This window comes from Solanum stenotomum, chromosome 4 (assembly GCF_019186545.1).
Source record: "Solanum stenotomum isolate F172 chromosome 4, ASM1918654v1, whole genome shotgun sequence".
In the NCBI taxonomy this organism is placed as follows: domain Eukaryota; kingdom Viridiplantae; phylum Streptophyta; class Magnoliopsida; order Solanales; family Solanaceae; genus Solanum; species Solanum stenotomum.
The window spans coordinates 638308-658594 of NC_064285.1; the positions used below are offsets into that span (position 1 = coordinate 638308).

Here is a 20287-nt window from a genome sequence, read left to right on the forward strand (position 1 = left end):
TAGATTGTACGTAATGCTCCCTCAACTCCCTACGAAGGGTTACATAAAGATTTCACAAAGAAATCGTCTGGAAGCCGTATCACCAAAATATTCATAGGCTAAACGCACACGAAAAATTGAGAAAATTGCCTAATTCCTGTAAATTGGCCCCTAAATACCTAAAATGGATTCTAAAAATGGTGATATAGTACTTACTTTCCCCCAACTACCTATGAAGTGTTCCGTAAATATTTTGCAAAGAAATCGTCTGAAAGTCATATCACCAAAATTCATGAGCTAACACACATAAAAATTGAGAAGATCGTCTAATTCTTGTAAATTGCACCCTAAATACCCAAAATTGACTCTAAAAATGGTGAGACTGTACGTACTGCTCCCCCAACTCCCTACAGAGGGTTCAATAAAAGTTTCACAAAGAAATCGTTTGGAAGTCATATCACCAAAATATTCATGGGCTAACACACGAAAAATTGAGAAAATCACCTAATTCTCATAAATTGTCCCTATAAATTCCCAAAATGGACTTTGAAAATGGTGAGATTGTACGTACTACTCTCTCAAATCCCTATGGAGGGTTCAATAAAGGTTTTACAAAGAAATCGTTTGGAAGCCGTATCACCAAATATTCAAAGGCTAACACATGAAAAATTGAGAAAATTGTTTGATTCCTATAAATTGCGCCCTAAATACCCAAAATGGACTCTAAAAATGGTGATACTGTACGTACTTCTTCCCCAACTCCCTATGGAGGATTCCTTAGAGGTTTGGGAAAAAAATCATCCAGAAGTCATATTACCAAAATTTAATCATGAGCTAATACACACAAAAAATTGAGAAAATCGCCTAATTCTTGTAAATTACCCCCTTAATATCCAAAATGGACTCTGAAAATGGTGAGACTGTATGTACTGTTCCCCCGAATCCCTATAGAAGGTTCCATAAAGATTTCGCAAAGAAATCGTCCAGAAGCCATATCACTAAAATATTTATGGCTAACACACACAAAAACTGAGAAAATCGCCTTACACCTGTTAATTGCCTCTTAAATACAAAAAATGGACTTTGAAATGGTGAGACTATACGTATTGCTCCCCCAACTTTCTACGAAGGGTTCGTAAAGGTTTCACAAAGAAATCGTCTTGAAGCCATATCACCAAAATATTCATGGCTAACACACAAAAATTTGAGAAAATCGCCTAAGTACTGTAAATTGGCCCCTAAATGCCCAAAATGGACTTTGAAAATGGTGAGAGTGTACGTACTACTCCCTCAACTCCCTATGTAGGGTTCCATACAGAATTCACAAAGAAATCGTTTGCAAGCCGTATCACCAAAATATTTATAGGTTAACACATATGAAAAATTGAAAAAATTGGCTAATTCTTGTAAATTGGCCTCTAAATACTCAAAGTGGACTATAAAAATGGTAATATTCTACGTACTTATCCCCCAACTCCCTATAGAGAGTTCCGTAGAGGTTTCATAAAGAAATCGTCTGAAAGCCGTAGTACCAAAATATTCATGGGTTAACACACACAAAAAACTGAGAAAATAGCCTAATTCTTGTAAATTACCCCCTAAACGCCCAAAATGGACTCTAATAATGGTAAGATTGTACGTACTGCTCCCCCAACTCTCTACGGAGGGTTCCATAAAGGTTTCAGAAAGAATTCTTCTGAAAGTCATATCACCAAAATATTCATGGGCTAACACACACGAAAAATTGAGAAAATCGCTTAATTCCTAGAAATTCCCCCCTAAATACCCAAAATGGACTTCGAAAATTGTGAGACTAGATGTACTGCTCCCTAAACTCCCTATAGAGGGTTCCAGAAAGGTTTCGCAAATAAATCATCCGGAAGCTATATTATAATAATATTCATGGGCTAACATATAAAAACAAACTGAGAAAATTGTCTTAATTCCTATAAATTTGCCCTTAAATGCCAAAAAAAGGACTCTGAAAATGGTGAGACTCTACGTACTTCTCCTCCAATCCCTACAAAGGGTTCCATTAAGGTTTCACAAAAAAATCGTCTGAAAGTTATATCACCAAATTATTCATGGGCTAATACACACAAAAATAATATATGAGAAAATCACCTAATTAAGGTAAATTGGCCCTTAAATGCCCAAAATGGACTCCGAAAATGGTGAGATTGTGCATATTGCTCCCCCAACTCCCNGGGGGGGGGGGGGGGTTCCATAAAGATTTCACAAAGAAATCATCACGAAGCTGTATCACCAAAATATGCATAGGCTAACACACACGAAAAATTGAGAGATCGCCTAATTACTATAAATTGGCCCCTAAATACCCAAAATGGACTCTAAAAATGGTGATATTGTACGTACTTCTCCCCCAAATCCCTACGGAGCGTTTCGTTGAGGATTCACAAAGAAATCATCTGAAAGCCATATCCCAAAAATATTCATGGGCCAACACACACACAAAATTTGAGAAAACTGCTTAATTATTGTAAACTGCCCCCTAAATGCCCGAAGAAAATGATGAGACTGTACGTATTGCTCCTTCAACTCCCTACGGACGGTTCTATAAAGGTTTCGCAAAGAAATCATTCAGAGGCCATATCACCAAAATATTCATGGGCTAACACATACAAAAAAATTGAGAAAATTACTGAATTCCTGTAAATTGCCCCTTAAATAGCCAAAATGAACTTCGAAAATAATGAGACGGTACATACTGCTCCTTCAACTCCCTACCAAGAGTTCCACAACGGTTTCACAAAGAAATTGTATAGAAGCCATATCACCAAAATATTCCTTGGGTAACACACACAAAATTAAGAAAATTGTCGACTTTTCTAAATTGCCCTAAAAATACCAAAAATGAACTTAAAAAATGGTGAGACTCTATGTACTGCTCCCCAACTCCTTACGAAGAAGTCCATAAAGGCTTCACAAAAAATCGTCTGGAAGCCGTATATATCACCAAAATATTCAAAGACTAACACACACGAAAAATTGAGAAAATTGCCTAATTTCTGTAAATAGGCCTCTAAATATCCAAAATGGACTCTAAAAATGGTAATTACTATACGAAATTCTCCCCCAACTCCCTACGGAGGGTTCCATTAAGGTTTCACAAGGAAATCGTTCGGAAGTCATATCCAAAAAATATTCATGGGCTAACACACACAAAAAACTGAGAAAATCACCTAATTCTTGTAAATTACCCCTTAAATCCCCAAAATGGACTCTAAAAATGGTGAGACTGTATGTACTGCTCCCTCAACTCCCTACGGAGTGTTCCATAAAAGTTTCGCAAAGAAATCGTCCAAAAGTCATATCACTAAAATATTCATGGGCTAACACACACAAATAACTGAGAAAATTGCCTAATTCTTGTAATACCCCCCTAAATGCCAAAAATGGACTCTAAAAATGGTGAGACTATACGTACTGCTCCCCAAATTTCCTATAGAGGGTTTCGTAAAAGTTTCACAAAGAAATCATTCGGAAGCCATATCACCAAAATATCCATGGGTTAACACACAAAAAACTAAGAAAATCACCTAATTCTTGTAAATTGCCCCCCTAAATGCCCAAAATGGACTCTGAAAATCGTGAGACTGTACGTATTGCTCCCCCTATGAAGGGTTACATAAAGGTTTCACAAAGAAATTTTACGGAAGCCATATCACCAAAATATTCATAGGCTAATAATACACACGAAAAATTGATAAAATCATTTAATTCATATAAATTGGCCCCTAGCCCAAAATAGACTCTGAAAATGGTGGGACTATAGACTATGCTTTCCTCAACGTCCTCATAAAGTTTTATCTAATAAAATGTCTTCCTTAGTGAACGAACAGTGGGATCACAAAAGCAAAAATAATTAAATAATGAATTTGGAAAAAAGAATTTGACTAAAATCTTATACATTAATCATCAATGTTAAGAAGGTCTATAATTTTCATTATAATTCTTTAATATAGTTTTTCTTTGAATTTTTTTAAAAAATATAGTGTCCAAAAAGTTAATCAATCCACGTCTAATATTCTTTCGTGGTTTATTTATATATTAAAACTTTTTAAAAATAAAATGAAGAGACGTACCAGTCTGGGAGCAAAGTCAACTGATAATAAAATAAATGAATTTATGTTTTGTTTGAAATATTTATAGTGATAATCGATTATTTTTTTTTGTTATATTACAGAGCAAATTTTCTTATAATTATAGAGTTCAAGTTAATTTACGTGAATCTCATCTAATTTCACGGATACTTATTTTTTCCATCATTAAATGTACTAAATACTTAATTTTATCCACCAAAATTTGACAGATAAAAAGAATCGTGTAGTATTCTTACCTCCGCAATATAAAACATTCAACTCTTGAAACATACTATAAGCTTTATTGTAAAATTATGAAGTATATATTCTTATAATTTTTACTAAAGAAATATTACCAATCAATGTTCAGCAAACAAATTTACCTATAATTACCTAATTATATATAGATTTTTTTTACTCTACATATAATTTAATGTCTAACTTAAATCCTCATACAAAAATGACAAAAAAATGTGTACTAATAAAGAAAATATGGAGTACCTAAAGTACGGATTTGTACTTTTTTCCAAGTCTCAAAAAATTAAACACTCTTTAATAAACTTATTAGGTATTAATAATTAGTATTAATTGAAAACGACAGAAATTGATTTTTAATAACTTAGTTCATGAACAAATGGTTCTAAAATTAATTAATTAATAAAAAGATTTCAAAATTAAATAAATAGTCAAACTTATTTTTAAGTATATCACAAAATATAATGGAGTAGTTGAAACATTTCAATATCAAAGAAATCAACGTTTATAGTTGGCAACAAGTAAAATCCACATACTTGAAGCCATGCATCCGTCATAGGAAGGTTCTTTTTCATTCCGTGTTTGGTGTTCGCTTTTGAGTCCGGTTTATTTGAATTCATATTGGAAAATTTCATGTTAGCGAGTAAAATACTTCCTATTAAAGGTGACTTCAAACTCAGAACTTGAACTCGAACTCGAGACATCTGAGGAGGAATATTTACTAATTACCATTCTACCACAATCTTTGGTTTAAGTTTATTTACCACTAATGAACTAAAGAAACAAGAATACAATTTTATTTTATTTTTTTAACTATGTGTATGATTATCATTCAATTATTATTATTGATACTTGTAGGTCTCAAACTGTAAATGTCCATGAGATAGAGGCAACACATGGAAACCAAAATGGTAAGAGAGTGGAAATATTGAAAATTAGCAATCATTTTCCCTTAGCAACATTTTGTGGCATGTGAAGTGATATGTCACTTTGCACATTCATATGCTGTTCTCATGATTTTCTTTATAGCAAGTAAATGATGTGAAAATAATTCAAAGTGATTAAGAAGTGGATTTTTTATAAGTACAAATAGAATATGTTCATATTTTTTGACATTTGAATTAGTCCTTTAGACAGAGCTACCTCTAAAGGTGTTTTACTATAAATACATAGGCAAGTGAATCCCACAAAGGCATCACTTCTCAACTGAAAAACTTAAGGTTATCTCCTTTCTTCTTACTCTAACTAGCCACATTTGGGAGGTTAGGTGGTGTAATTTTCCGACGAAATGAGGCTTCAAGGTGGCGGCCCTGCCAAGGGTCGTCAATATTTTCCACAAATATTAACGGCGTTGGTTATATTGGTTGTTGCTAATGTAGTGTCGGCAGACCCTTATGTATACTCTTCTCCACCACCTCCAACGTATGAGTACAAGTCACCACCGCCTCCTTCTCCTTCTCCACCACCACCTTATGTGTACAAATCTCCACCTCCTCCTTCTCCATCTCCACCTCCACCATACATGTATACGTCTCCACCCCCTCCATCACCATCTCCACCACCACCATATGTGTATAAGTCTCCACCACCTCCATCGCCATCTCCACCTCCACCATATTATTACAAATCTCCTCCTCCACCATCACCTTCACCACCACCTCCGTATTACTACAAGTCTCCACCTCCACCTTCACCATCACCTCCACCGCCATACTATTACAAATCTCCACCTCCTCCCTCACCATCACCACCCCCACCGTATAACTATAAGTCTCCACCTCCTCCATCACCTTCACCTCCACCACCATACTATTACAAATCTCCACCACCTCCTTCGCCTTCTCCTCCACCACCTTATTACTACAAGTCTCCTCCACCACCATCTCCATCACCACCACCACCATACTATTACAACTCTCCTCCTCCACCATCCCCATCACCACCCCCACCATACTATTACAAGTCTCCACCACCACCTTCTAAATCACCTCCTCCCCCCTACTATTACAATTCTCCGCCACTACCAGTGAAGTCTCCCCCTCCACCATATTACTACTCCTCACCACCACCACCAAAGAAATCACCTCCTCCACCATATCACTACACTTCCCCACCACCACCTGTTAAATCACCACCTCCTCCATACTACTACTCCTCACCACCACCACCCACGAAATCACCTCCTCCACCATATCACTACACTTCTCCACCACCACCTGTTAAGTCACCACCTCCTCCATACTACTACAACTCTCCACCACCACCTGTTAAGTCACCACCTCCTCCATACTACTACAACTCTCCACCACCACCAACTCATTACTATCCTCCACATCATCAATTTGTGGTCAAAGTTGTCGGAAAAGTCTATTGCTTTAGATGTTATGATTGGAAGCACCCAAAAATGTCTCACGGCAAGAAACACCTGAAAGGTACCATAGTCTTTATATCATGCCTGCTTTCTTTATGTTCTCTTAATTTGTCATAAGATAAATTATCCAACTATATATTCTCCTTTTTGTTGCTTTGTACTATATGCCTTTATCATAATTCATAAATGTGTCTCTTTTTATTTGAATCTTCAATCCTCTTTTGTTGTCATCCATATCTATAGTTAAAATTAAGATTTTAAAACGTCAAGACAATTTATATGGCAACCACTATAAATATAGGGCAAAGTTCTGCAGGAAGTGGGGATATATCTAAATGATCATATGTTAGCAGATCTATTAATTGTTTTAGTGTTAATTAATGTATTATTTCTGTTTTCACATGGATTTAGGGGCTGTTGTTGAAGTAACTTGCAAGGCTGGTGACAAGAAAATTGTGAGTTATGGCACCACAAAGATCAATGGCAAATTTAGAATCACAGTTGAAGGATTTGATTATCGCAAATATGGAGCAAAGGCTTGCAAGGCTAAACTCCACAATGCTCCTAAGGATTCGAAGTGTAGCATTCCTACAAATCTTCATTGGGGAATTAAGGGTGCTAATCTCAAAGTGAAGTCAAAGAATAAATATGAAGTTGTTCTCTATGCAAAACCATTTGCTTATGGCTCTAAGACACCTTATTCCGAATGCAAAAAGCCCCAGCCTACACCTGCTCCATACTACTATAAATCTCCTCCACGTCCATCACCGACTTATGTTTATAAGTCACCACCTCCTCCATCACCAAAGTATGTGTATAAGTCTCCACCACCACCTGCTTACTACTACAAATCTCCACCACCACCAACTAAGTCTCTGCCACCTCATTATTATTACAAGTCTCCACCTCCACCATCACCAAAAGCTACACCAGTATACTATTACAAATCTCCGCCCCCACCAACTAAGTCTCCACCACCTCCATATTATTACAAGTCTCCACCTCCACCATCACCAAAACCTGTGCCAGTATACTATTATAAATCTCCGCCGCCACCAACTAAGTCTCCACCACCTCCATATTACTACAAGTCTCCACCTCCACCATCACCAAAACCTGCGCCAGTATACTATTATAAATCTCCGCCCCCACCAACTAAGTCTCCACCACCTCCATATTACTACAAATCTCCACCTCCACCATCACCAAAACCTGCACCAGTATACTATTATAAATCACCCCCACCCCCATCACCATCACCACCCCCACCTTACTACTACAAGTCTCCACCACCACCATCACCTTCTCCCCCACCTCCCTACTACTATAAGTCTCCTCCACCACCATCGCCATCTCCTCCTCCACCCTACTACTACAAGTCCCCTCCTCCACCATCTCCATCACCACCGCCACCATACTACTACAAGTCACCACCACCACCATCGCCATCTCCTCCACCACCATACTACTACAAGTCTCCACCACCGCCATCACCATCTCCTCCACCACCATACTACTACAAGTCTCCACCACCACCATCACCATCACCTCCACCACCCTACTACTACAAGTCTCCTCCTCCCCCATCGCCTTCTCCCCCTTCACCTTACTACTACAAGTCACCACCACCACCTTCCCCATCTCCTCCACCACCCTACTACTACAAGTCTCCTCCTCCACCTTCCCCATCACCTCCCCCACCCTACTACTACAAGTCCCCTCCTCCACCATCGCCTTCTCCTCCACCACCTTACTACTACCACTCTCCACCTCCACCGGTAAAATCTCCACCTCCACCCTATTACTACAACTCACCTCCTCCACCAGTGAAATCACCTCCTCCCCCAGTATACGTTTATGCTTCTCCACCACCTCCAACTCACTACTAAGTATTTCCAAGAGCTCAACCACTCTCCCAAATCAATCAAGTGAGTAGCTATTTGAATTGTGAATTTATATATGTATGACTTTTTTCTTATGAATTATGTCTCTAATCTTCTATTTGGTTGTTTCTATTCAGAATTCAATTTGAAGCACAAAATAAAGGATGGTTTCTTAAGAGAATGATTCAAACTTCAATGGTACAAATCAATTAATTTATTGAATGAGATCTTCTATGTTACAATTGGAAGATTGATACTTTGTGACATGGGGAAAAACTTCAATAACTTAATTATTCCTTACAATAAGTTATTAGTTATTGGTTCATGAATGTATATGAGCTTTGATGTTTTATTCATTCATTTATCCATTCATTTCCTATTAGTTATTGTATGTTGTTTTATTGTACTTTGTACTTTGTGTACGAATCATGAATAAGAAGATTAATTTTGTTATATTCACTACTTTTTTTCAACGAGTCAAGCCTATTTACACAAAGTCATTTATTCAACAAATAAGTCCGCCTATTTACACAAAGTCATTTAAGGCGCAACTATATTTTTATAAACTTTGCATATATATATAGCCAATTAAGAGCGTGGATTTTAATATTAAAATAGTTATTGTTGTTGCAAGCTTGAAGCGTGAGTTAAATCAAGCGAGTGTTATTGAAAAAAACTAGTTTTCTTCTTTCGAAAGCTCTTATATACAAAGATTTTACGGAGTAAACTTGAACACCAACTAAAGATTAACATTATTTTAAGCTTGATGTAAGGCTCCATAACATTTTGTAATAATGTTTGAATTATGTTTACAAACATACGATATGATATAAGACTTAGACAAAATAAATGCATGAGATCCGAGATCTCCATACACAAATGCATGAAGTTCAATCATATATGCATGAACTTCATGTGAATATATCTAAGGTTTACCAAGTCAAACTTAAAACAAATATATTTGAAAGTCAAACTCACCTAAAGTTGATTTAAAGCGCTTTAAAGATATTAGGTCTTGAAATGGGCTATATGTGTAGTTTGACCATAAAATAAGTGGATGCACTTGTCCAAATGCTTAAAAAGGGCCTAAATTTTAACACTTAATTTTTGGAGATTGATTTAAAAATACTTCAAGGTGTGGAGCTTCGATAAGNNTATATCTAAGGTTTACCAAGTCAAACTTAAAACATATATATTTGAAAGTCAGACTCGCCTAAAGTTGATTTAAAGCGCTTAAAAGATATTAGGTTTTGAAATGGGCTATATGTGTAGTTTGACCATAAAATAAGTGGATGCACTTGTCCAAATGCTTAAAAAGGGCCTAAATTTTAACACTAAATTTTTGGAGATTGATTTAAAAATACTTCAAGGTGTGGAGCTTCGATAAGGGGTCTAGGGCAATAAATGATACGACAGATGTAATCTTAGATCAAAAGTTTAACGGATAACAAATAGTCCATAAAAGGTCAATCAATTTTTCTAATTCAATTTGGATTTGGCAATGGTATCAAATTATGAAAATCACATGGTGGTTCCATAATTTCCTCATTATTTAGCAACTAGACCACGTAATTACAATAAACCTTGGACTTTGAAACAATCATTCTCTTACCTAATTAAGAGGTGTTTATGACACTGTATTAACTGGCTATTGAGGTCTTCTTCAATTAAAAAAATAATAGAATCATAGATTAACAACTTTTGGTCTTTCGATTATTGATACGTTTAAATTTTAGTCCTGTTGATATATGACTAATTAGCATTTACAACTGTCAATGAATTGAATATGCACTTTTAATCCTTTTGCTTATGAATACACACAAATTTGTAGTGTTAATTTCTTAGCCATCAACACTCATTGTACTATGCAACTTTCCTAATATACATGTATATACATATCCAAAGTTAGGGGCGGAGGTAACCTTCAGGATATTGACGATGTAAATCTGTTAAAATAAATATGTTCAAAACATAAATTTACTAGCATGTGAGGTTGCCGTCCTAAAAATAGCACGTTCTCATAAAATTAAAATCTTAGGTCCGTCTCTATTAGTTCAAAGTCAACCACAACTGCTAAACCAAAAGGACCATTATTATGAGATCTCAGTGTTCATTGAGGCAACATGTGCAGGAAAATCAAAATATATATTTAATGGAAAGAAAGTGGAAATATTAAAAGTTAGCAATCATTTTCCAATACAACATTTTATGGCATGTGTGTCTCTTTGTAGAAGGTAATTGTTACTACAACTTGTTATATAGATATTGTGGAAATATTCAAAGTGATCAAGAAATGGATTTTACTATATTTTAAGTCAATGATTATCAATTAGAACAATTGAATTAGTCCCTTAGACAGCTCTAAACCAAAGGCTACTTCCTATGAAGTGTTACTATAAATACATAGGCTATGAATCCCCAAAAGGCATCACTTCTCAACTCAAAAACTATAGGTTATATCCTTTCTTCTTCCTCTAACTAGCCACATTTGGGGCTAGGTGGTGTAATTTTCCGACAAAATGAGGCTTCAAGGTGGCGGCCCTACCAAGGGTCGTCAATATTTGCCACAAATCTTAACGGCGTTGGTTATATTGATTGTTGCTAATGTAGTTTCGGCAGACCCTTATGTGTACTCTTCTCCACCACCTCCAGTGTATGAGTACAAGTCACCACCGCCTCCTTCTCCCTCTCCACCACCACCTTATGCATACAAATCTCCACCTCCTCCCTCGCCTTCTCCCCCGCCTCCATATGTTTATAAGTCTCCTCCTCCTCCTTCTCCATCTCCACCACCACCGTATGTGTATAAGTCTCCACCACCTCCCTCACCGTCTCCACCTCCACCTTATGTGTATAAGTCTCCACCACCTCCATCACCATCTCCACCTCCACCATATTACTATAAATCTCCTCCTCCACCATCACCTTCACCACCACCTCCATATTACTACAAGTCTCCACCTCCACCTTCACCGTCGCCTCCACCACCATACTATTACAAATCTCCACCACCACCTTCACCATCACCACCCCCACCATATTATTATAAGTCACCACCACCACCTTCTCCTTCACCTCCTCCACCATACTATTACAAATCTCCACCACCTCCTTCACCTTCTCCCCCACCACCTTATTACTACAAGTCTCCACCTCCTCCATCACCATCACCACCACCACCATACTACTACAAGTCTCCTCCACCACCATCCCCATCACCACCCCCACCATACTACTACAAGTCTCCACCACCACCTACTAAATCACCTCCTCCCCCGTACTATTACACTTCACCACCACCACCAGTGAAGTCTCCCCCTCCACCATATTACTACTCCTCACCACCACCACCAAAGAAATCACCTCCCCCACCATATCACTACACTTCTCCACCACCACCTGTTAAGTCACCACCTCCTCCATACTACTACTCCTCGCCGCCACCACCAAAGAAATCACCTCCTCCACCATATCACTACAGTTCCCCACCACCACCAGTTAAGTCACCTCCAACTCCATACTACTACAAGTCTCCACCACCACCACCAAAGAAGTCTTCTCCCCCACCATACTACTATACTTCACCACCACCACCAACTCACTACTATCCTCCACATCATCAATCTGTGGTCAAAGTTGTTGGCAAAGTCTATTGTTTTAGATGTTATGATTGGAAGCATCCAGAAATGTCTCATGGCAAGAAACACCTAAAAGGTACCATAGACTTTATAATTTATATATACTACACTCAAGCAACATTGTTTGTTCTTGCCAGAAGTGGAAAGATCTAAATGATAATTTATTAACAACTCAATTAATTTCATGTTAACTGATGTATTATTTCTTTTTTATACATGAATTAGGTGCTGTTGTTGAAGTGACTTGCAAGGCTGGTGACAAGGAAATTGTGAGTTATGGTACCACTAAGATCAATGGAAAATTTAGCATCACAGTTGAAGGATTTGAATATCGCAAATATGGAGCAAAGGCTTGCAAGGCTAAACTCCACAATGCTCCAAAGGATTCGAAGTGTAGCATTCCTACAAATCTTCATTGGGGAATTAAGGGTGCTAATCTCAAAGTGAAGTCAAAGAATAAATATGAAGTTGTTCTCTATGCAAAACCATTTGCTTATGGCTCAAAGACACCTTACGCAAAATGCGAAAAGCCCAAGCCTACACCTGCTCCGTATTATTATAAATCACCTCCACCACCATCACCAACTTACGTTTATAAGTCACCACCTCCTCCATCACCAACATATGTTTACAAGTCACCACCTCCTCCAACTCCGACATACGTTTACAAGTCTCCACCACCACCTACTTATTATTACAAGTCTCCACCTCCACCATCACCAAAACCTTCACCTTCACCTGTATACTATTATAAATCACCACCACCTCCATCACCATCGCCTCCATCTCCTTACTATTACAAATCTCCACCACCACCAACTAAGTCTCCACCACCTCCTTATTACTACAAGTCTCCACCTCCACCATCACCAAAACCTGCACCTATATACTATTATAAATCACCACCACCTCCATCACCATCACCACCCCCACCTTATTACTACAAGTCTCCACCACCACCATCTCCTTCACCTCCTCCACCATACTACTATAAGTCCCCACCACCACCATCGCCATCTCCTCCACCACCATACTACTACAAGTCCCCTCCTCCCCCATCACCTTCTCCTCCTCCACCATACTACTATAAGTCACCACCACCACCGTCACCATCTCCCCCACCACCCTACTACTACAAGTCTCCTCCACCACCGTCACCATCTCCCCCACCACCATACTACTATAAGTCACCACCACCACCTTCACCACCACCTTCACCATCTCCTCCACCACCCTATTATTACAAGTCTCCACCACCACCATCACCATCACCTCCACCACCCTACTACTACAAGTCTCCTCCTCCTCCATCACCTTCTCCCCCTCCACCATACTACTACAAGTCACCACCACCTCCATCACCATCTCCTCCACCACCCTACTACTACAAGTCTCCTCCACCACCATCCCCGTCACCACCCCCACCCTACTACTACAAGTCACCTCCTCCACCATCGCCTTCTCCACCACCTCCTTACTACTATCACTCTCCCCCTCCACCAGTAAAGTCTCCTCCCCCTCCTTATTACTATAGCTCACCTCCTCCACCCGTGAAATCACCTCCTCCACCAGTGTATATTTACGCTTCACCACCACCTCCCATCCACTACTAAGAAACTTCAAGAGTTCAATCACTCTCCACATTCAATCAAGTGAGTTGACATTTGATTTGTGATTCTTTTTCATAGATTAATTTTGTCTATTTCTTTTCTTTCAATAAAGGCTCTAATTTTCTTTTTGGTTGTTTCTTTTCAGGTTTTAGTTTGAAGCACAAAATAAATTATGATGGCTTCTTGAGGAGAAGATTCAAACGTCAATGGAACAATGCTTCATAGTGTTTATTTCTTTGTAATTTATTGTTTGTATTGAGGATATCCTCATTTTATTCATTACTACTAATTAAATTGTATTTTGTTAGTTTGTGCACAAATCAATAAGAAGGTCAATTTGGTCCCAAATGATATATAGCTTCATAACAACGATTATTTTTCACAAGCAAAATTGATCAATAATAACTAAGTACTGAATAAAATTGCGATTCAAAATTCGTAATCGTTATAATTATAACTCCCAGTCTCCCATACATATAAATGTGCTTTTTAACTTGACTTTAATTGGTATCTATGTCCTCAAACTTTTATGTGACATATAAAATTGAACAAGTAGACGCACGCGTCTTATGTGACATATTACACGTAGAATGTCACGTAGAATGCAAATTGTCACATAGGACGTCATGTAAGACGCATGTTTCTTCTTGTTCAATTTTGTACAAATTTTAGTGACTATTTATGTACACCCAAAGTTGAAAGGCATAGATATCAATTGAAGCCAAATTATAAATCACATTTATGTATAATGCCAAAATATTTTCTTACAACCAAACATCAAAAATTAAAAATAAATCATATAAAATATTCCATCATAATGCGCCCTAAAAGGATAAAAATCCATTTCTAGTTTGTTCTATGCTTTTGATGATCCTTTTTGCTCAACATATTGGACCAATAAAAAGCTGCAAAAAAAATTATAAGGTTTGCATCCACATGTAGTCGATTTCATCATTGAGAATTCACATGCATTTTCAAATATTATTACAATGAAAATACTTATATAAGAAAAAAAAATATAGTTACAAAATATGTAAATATATAGTTTGATCCTTATTTTGTGGTCCAGTCAATTGATCATATATGCACTTTTGATCAATCTGACATTGAACTTCAATAAATTAGTGAATTATTAAGAGTTAACTTATTCGATTATCAATATGTTATTTTAAATTTATATTGTTACTTCAAGATAATATAGCTCTGAAAATAATTTAAACATCGCATATTTCGGTACATAAAGGGATAAATCCACTTTTAACTCATTGAAAGTTGGATGTGTTTTGTCTTATATTACAAGGATCAAAACCAAAATTCATTACTAACTGAGGGAATAAACATATAATATCCTCATTAAGAAATAATAATAATAAATAAAGTAACAATTTGGGAGGAAATTAAAGTCAACTAAGGAATTATAATTGAAGTTATGTCGGCCTGTAATTTTAAATTAGTATAATGTCAGAACTAATATCCAATATTCCCTGTAATTAAACAAAAATGACAGAAATATTCTCTTATTAAATATATATATATATATATATACACACTTACAATTCAGAAATGTGTAATAAACAAAACAAACATGATTAGGTAATTCTTATTTATTTTTAAGGGTTTTTTCATCTGGTGTTTGGTGTCTGGTGTCTAGCTTCTGTTTTGTAGTTCGATAACTCAAATTCACATCAAAACATTTCATATTGGACGATAAAACGCTCCTTATAAAAAACGATTGAATTAACTTCGAACCATTTCTTCTGCATGTCATACCAAGTCTCCACAAGCAATGTAATTAAATTAACATTGTATAGCATTTTAGAGTACTTCCATTTGTAATTGTTGAAACATTTCAATCTTAAAGAAATTGTTGTATTCTAAATTAAGTTTCTAGTCCACAATTTACAAAATAATTTGTACTCTAAATAAAGACAATCTCGTCTTTTCCGTCATAATCATAGTATCAGGAACTTATCGGCTCAACTAATTCAAATTTCCTATGCATAGGGCCTATTCTCCCTACCAGTAATATCTTCATTCCTAAAATTCAATCTCGAAACCTCGTTAAAGTAAAGAATCGTCCACCTCATGATATTCCATAATGTTATGCAAAAGATATTTAAGAACATGCTACATAATGAATAATTATTTGTAAATAGAAAAACACAAATAATTGTGAGATCTCACTCTATATGAGACAAAACAAAAAGTTCAAAAATGCAAGAGAAGTGGAAATAATTTTAAATTAGCACTCACTTGCCTTAAACCATTTTATGATATGTTTATATTTACTTGTTAAAGAAGTTGCATGGAAAATTCAAAGTGATCTAGTAATGGACTTTAAAAATAAAAATAAAATAAAAAATTAATCTAGCTGTTTTAAGTTCTTAATAATTTTAATCATTGATTAACAATCAGATTAATTGAATTGGTCACTTGTTGACAACTCTATACCAGCTAGTAGTTATTCTTAAGATGTTACTATAAATACTTTGTACACTCAATCAACTAAATTCATCACTTCTCAACTATAACACCATAGTCTTCCTCTCTTTTTTTTCTTCAAGTTTTCAAGTTTTTGGAGATTTTTGTAGCCATATTTGAGGGGTGGGTGGTGGTGTTTTCCGGCGAAAATGAAGTTTAACGGTGGCGGCCCCACGAGGGGTCGTCGTTTGCGGCTGATCTTAGTGGCGTTGGCCGTATTGGTTGTGGCAAATGTAGTATCGGCTGACACTTATGTATATTCTTCTCCACCTCCTCCCACGTATGAGTACAACTCACCACCACCTCCTTCTCCTTCTCCGCCTCCACCTTACGTGTACAAATCTCCACCTCCTCCTTCACCTTCTCCCCCGCCTCCATATGTCTATACGTCTCCACCTCCTCCTTCACCATCTCCACCACCACCATATGTATACAAGTCTCCACCACCTCCATCTCCCTCTCCACCACCACCATATGTATACAAGTCTCCACCTCCCCCATCACCATCACCACCTCCACCGTATTACTACAAGTCACCTCCTCCGCCATCACCTTCACCACCACCACCATACTACTATAAATCTCCTCCACCACCTTCACCATCACCCCCGCCACCATATTATTACAAATCTCCACCACCACCCTCACCATCACCACCTCCACCATACTACTATAAATCTCCACCACCTCCTTCGCCTTCTCCACCACCACCTTACTATTACAAATCTCCTCCACCACCATCACCGTCACCTCCACCACCTTACTACTATAAATCTCCACCGCCTCCTAAGTCTTCACCACCCCCACCTTACTACTACAACTCCCCACCCCCACCCAAGAAGTCACCTCCACCACCATATTACTATAGTTCTCCACCACCCCCGAAGAAGTCTCCTCCTCCACCATACTACTACAACTCTCCTCCACCACCAAAGAAATCACCTCCTCCACCATATCACTACACTTCACCACCACCACCAGCTAAGTCACCTCCTCCACCATACTACTACAACTCTCCTCCACCACCGAAGAAATCACCTCCTCCACCGTATCACTACACTTCTCCACCACCACCAGCTAAGTCGTCTCCTTCACCATACTACTACACTTCACCACCACCACCAAAGAAATCATCTCCTCCACCATACTACTACACTTCCCCACCACCACCTACTCACTATTATCCTCCACATCATCACTTTGTGGTCAAGGTTGTTGGAAAAGTTTATTGTTTTAGATGTTATGATAAGGAATACCCAGAAAAGTCTCATGCTAAGAAGCACCTCAAAGGTACAAACATATCTTTTACTTCAATTTATTTCAAATTTTTTATTCTTTACAGTTTACTATTCATCATTAGAAGTGTCTTTGTAAATTCAATTTATTTCTAGTATTAATTGAGTATTATTTCTACTTTCTATGAATTAGATGCTGTTGTTGAGGTAACTTGCAAAGCTGGTGACAAGAAAATTGTGAGTTATGGTACCACTAAGAACAATGGTAAATTTAGCATCACAGTTGAAGGATTTGAATATAGCAAATATGGAGCAAAGGCTTGCAAGGCTAAACTCCACAATGCTCCTAAGGATTCAAAGTGTAGCATTCCTACAAACCTTCATTGGGGAATTAAGGGTGCTAACCTCAAAGTGAAGTCAAAGAATAAATATGAAGTTGTTCTCTATGCAAAACCATTTGCTTATGGCTCAAAGACACCTTATGCAGAATGCCTAAAACCCAAGCCTACACCTGCTCCATACTATTATAAATCTCCTCCACCTCCAACACCGACTTATGTTTACAAGTCACCACCACCTCCATCACCAAAATATGTGTACAAGTCACCACCTCCCCCAACCCCGACATACGTTTATAAGTCTCCACCACCACCTGCTTACTATTACAAATCTCCACCTCCACCATCACCAAAACCTGCACCGGTATACTATTATAAATCACCACCACCCCCATCACCATCCCCTCCACCGCCTTACTACTATAAATCCCCACCTCCACCATCGCCAAAACCTGCACCTGTATACTATTATAAATCACCACCACCGCCATCACCAAAACCTGCACCGGTATACTATTATAAGTCACCACCACCACCATCACCTTCTCCCCCACCTCCTTACTACTACAAGTCTCCTCCACCACCATCACCAAAACCTGCACCTGTATACTATTACAAATCACCGCCACCACCATCACCAAAACCTGCACCAGTATACTATTATAAATCACCACCACCACCATCACCATCTCCTCCTCCACCATACTATTACAAGTCTCCACCACCACCGTCGTCATCTCCGCCACCACCATACTACTACAAGTCCCCACCGCCACCATCACCTTCTCCCCCTCCACCATACTACTACAAGTCTCCTCCACCCCCCTCGCCATCTCCTCCACCACCATACTACTACAAGTCTCCTCCACCCCCATCGCCATCTCCTCCACCACCTTACTACTACAAGTCTCCTCCTCCACCGTCCCCATCACCACCTCCACCCTACTACTACAAGTCACCACCTCCACCGTCACCTTCTCCTCCACCAGTAAAATCTCCTCCTCCCCCCTACTACTACAACTCACCTCCTCCACCCGTGAAATCACCTCCTCCACCAGCATACATTTACGCCTCTCCACCACCTCCAACCCACTACTAAGTTCTAAAAAGAGCTTAGCCATTCTCCATAACCAATTAAGTAAGTAACTCTTTCTATTTTTCCTATGAGATCAACCTTTTATTCTTCTTATAATTCAATTAAGACTCTAGCATTGTGTTTCATTTTTCAGATCTTAGTTTGAGGAGAAGCTCAATCATCATTGGCATGAAGCAGTTAACATGGAGCAATTTGTTTCTTCTTCTCTTGTGGCCTTCTTGCACATTGTTATCATTGTATCTTCTTGGTGGAAGGTTCAACAACTTAATTAATTATTCCTTATAGGAAGAAAATAATTTGTTAGTGGTCCTTTGAGGTGTATCTGACTTTGATATTTCAAAGGCTTTAATTTATTCATTTTCCATTAGTTATAACTACTTGTTTTGTGTATCTTCATGTGCTTTATGCACCAAATCAATAAAAGATGAAGTTTGTTCTTTTTCATTGTTTTGTCTTGTTCCCTTTGCAAACATGTTACAAATTTGTTTATTCATATTCATGTTGATTTATTAGTAAGTTTTCACTTTCTTGACTAATCCAATGTGATGCAAAATAATCAAGAATCTCCAATCACCCCCAAATTATTTATATTGTAAATCTATCAAAAGCGGCCCACAATTAGATTTTTGTGAGGAGTATAGAGAGGTTGTTTTTGATAGACTCTCGGCTAAAAAAATGTCAACAATGAAGAAAAAGTAAGAAAGAAAAAGAGAGAACAAAATAGCAATGTACAAAACAAGTGTAGTAACAAATATTAACGCATGTTGGAGAAAAAGAAACTATGTAATACCTAAATCATAATACTATAGAGATACGAAAACTCAATATTACCAATTAATCTTCGACCTCCATATTTTCCTATTTATGGTCATGTCCTCGGTAAGCTATGTCCTATACCATGTCATACTTAATTCACCTCCGCCCCCAAATCTCTCTATGGCCTACCTGTACCTCTCCTAACTACGCAATACCTAAATCATATTACTAAAAGTTGTGCCATGTCTTAGGTACTCTTTGATGGAGGTGTTAAACGTGGTGACAATTTTAGCGGCCAAATAAGTTACATTTTTCAATAATAATTGCGTACTCTTTTCACTTAGATTAATATTTTTCTTCTTAGTTAAATGTTTGTTGAATAAATAAATAATCCAATGCTAGAGTGCTTGGAGTTGATTCACTAAGCTTTTTTATTTATATATATTTGCTGGTAAAGTTGACATACGGGTTCAATGTTGACAAATTGCTTATAGTCCGAGTTTTCAAATATCGACTGTTAGATCATATACATTTGTATACTC

At 37.6% G+C, this 20287-nt stretch overlaps 1 protein-coding gene and 1 long non-coding RNA gene across 2 annotated transcripts; one reads left to right on the plus strand and one right to left on the minus strand.

Moving 5' to 3' along the window:
* Positions 1-5555: 5555 nt before the first annotated feature.
* On the plus strand, positions 5556-19432 carry LOC125862787 (uncharacterized). Its single transcript, XM_049542911.1, has 6 exons — positions 5556-5638; positions 11124-12305; positions 12455-13830; positions 16431-17610; positions 17749-19031; positions 19123-19432. Exons 1-5 carry the CDS (start codon positions 5626-5628, stop codon positions 18990-18992), a joined length of 4995 nt encoding a protein of 1664 aa, XP_049398868.1. The 5' UTR covers positions 5556-5625; the 3' UTR covers positions 18993-19031; positions 19123-19432.
* Positions 6241-6773, minus strand: LOC125862253 (uncharacterized). The gene is made up of 3 exons (XR_007446029.1): positions 6602-6773; positions 6362-6553; positions 6241-6313 (listed from the first exon to the last, which is right to left on the minus strand). It is a non-coding gene; the product is annotated as an uncharacterized LOC125862253 (long non-coding RNA).
* Positions 19433-20287: the final 855 nt, after the last annotated feature.

Excerpts from the sequence above, each read along its gene's own strand:
- LOC125862787 (XM_049542911.1), top strand. Across the intron at positions 13,831-16,430 it reads ACGCTTCACCACCACCTCCC|CCATATTTGAGGGGTGGGTG; the intron begins ATCCACTACTAA and ends AGATTTTTGTAG. Across the intron at positions 17,611-17,748 it reads TGCTAAGAAGCACCTCAAAG|ATGCTGTTGTTGAGGTAACT; the intron begins GTACAAACATAT and ends TCTATGAATTAG.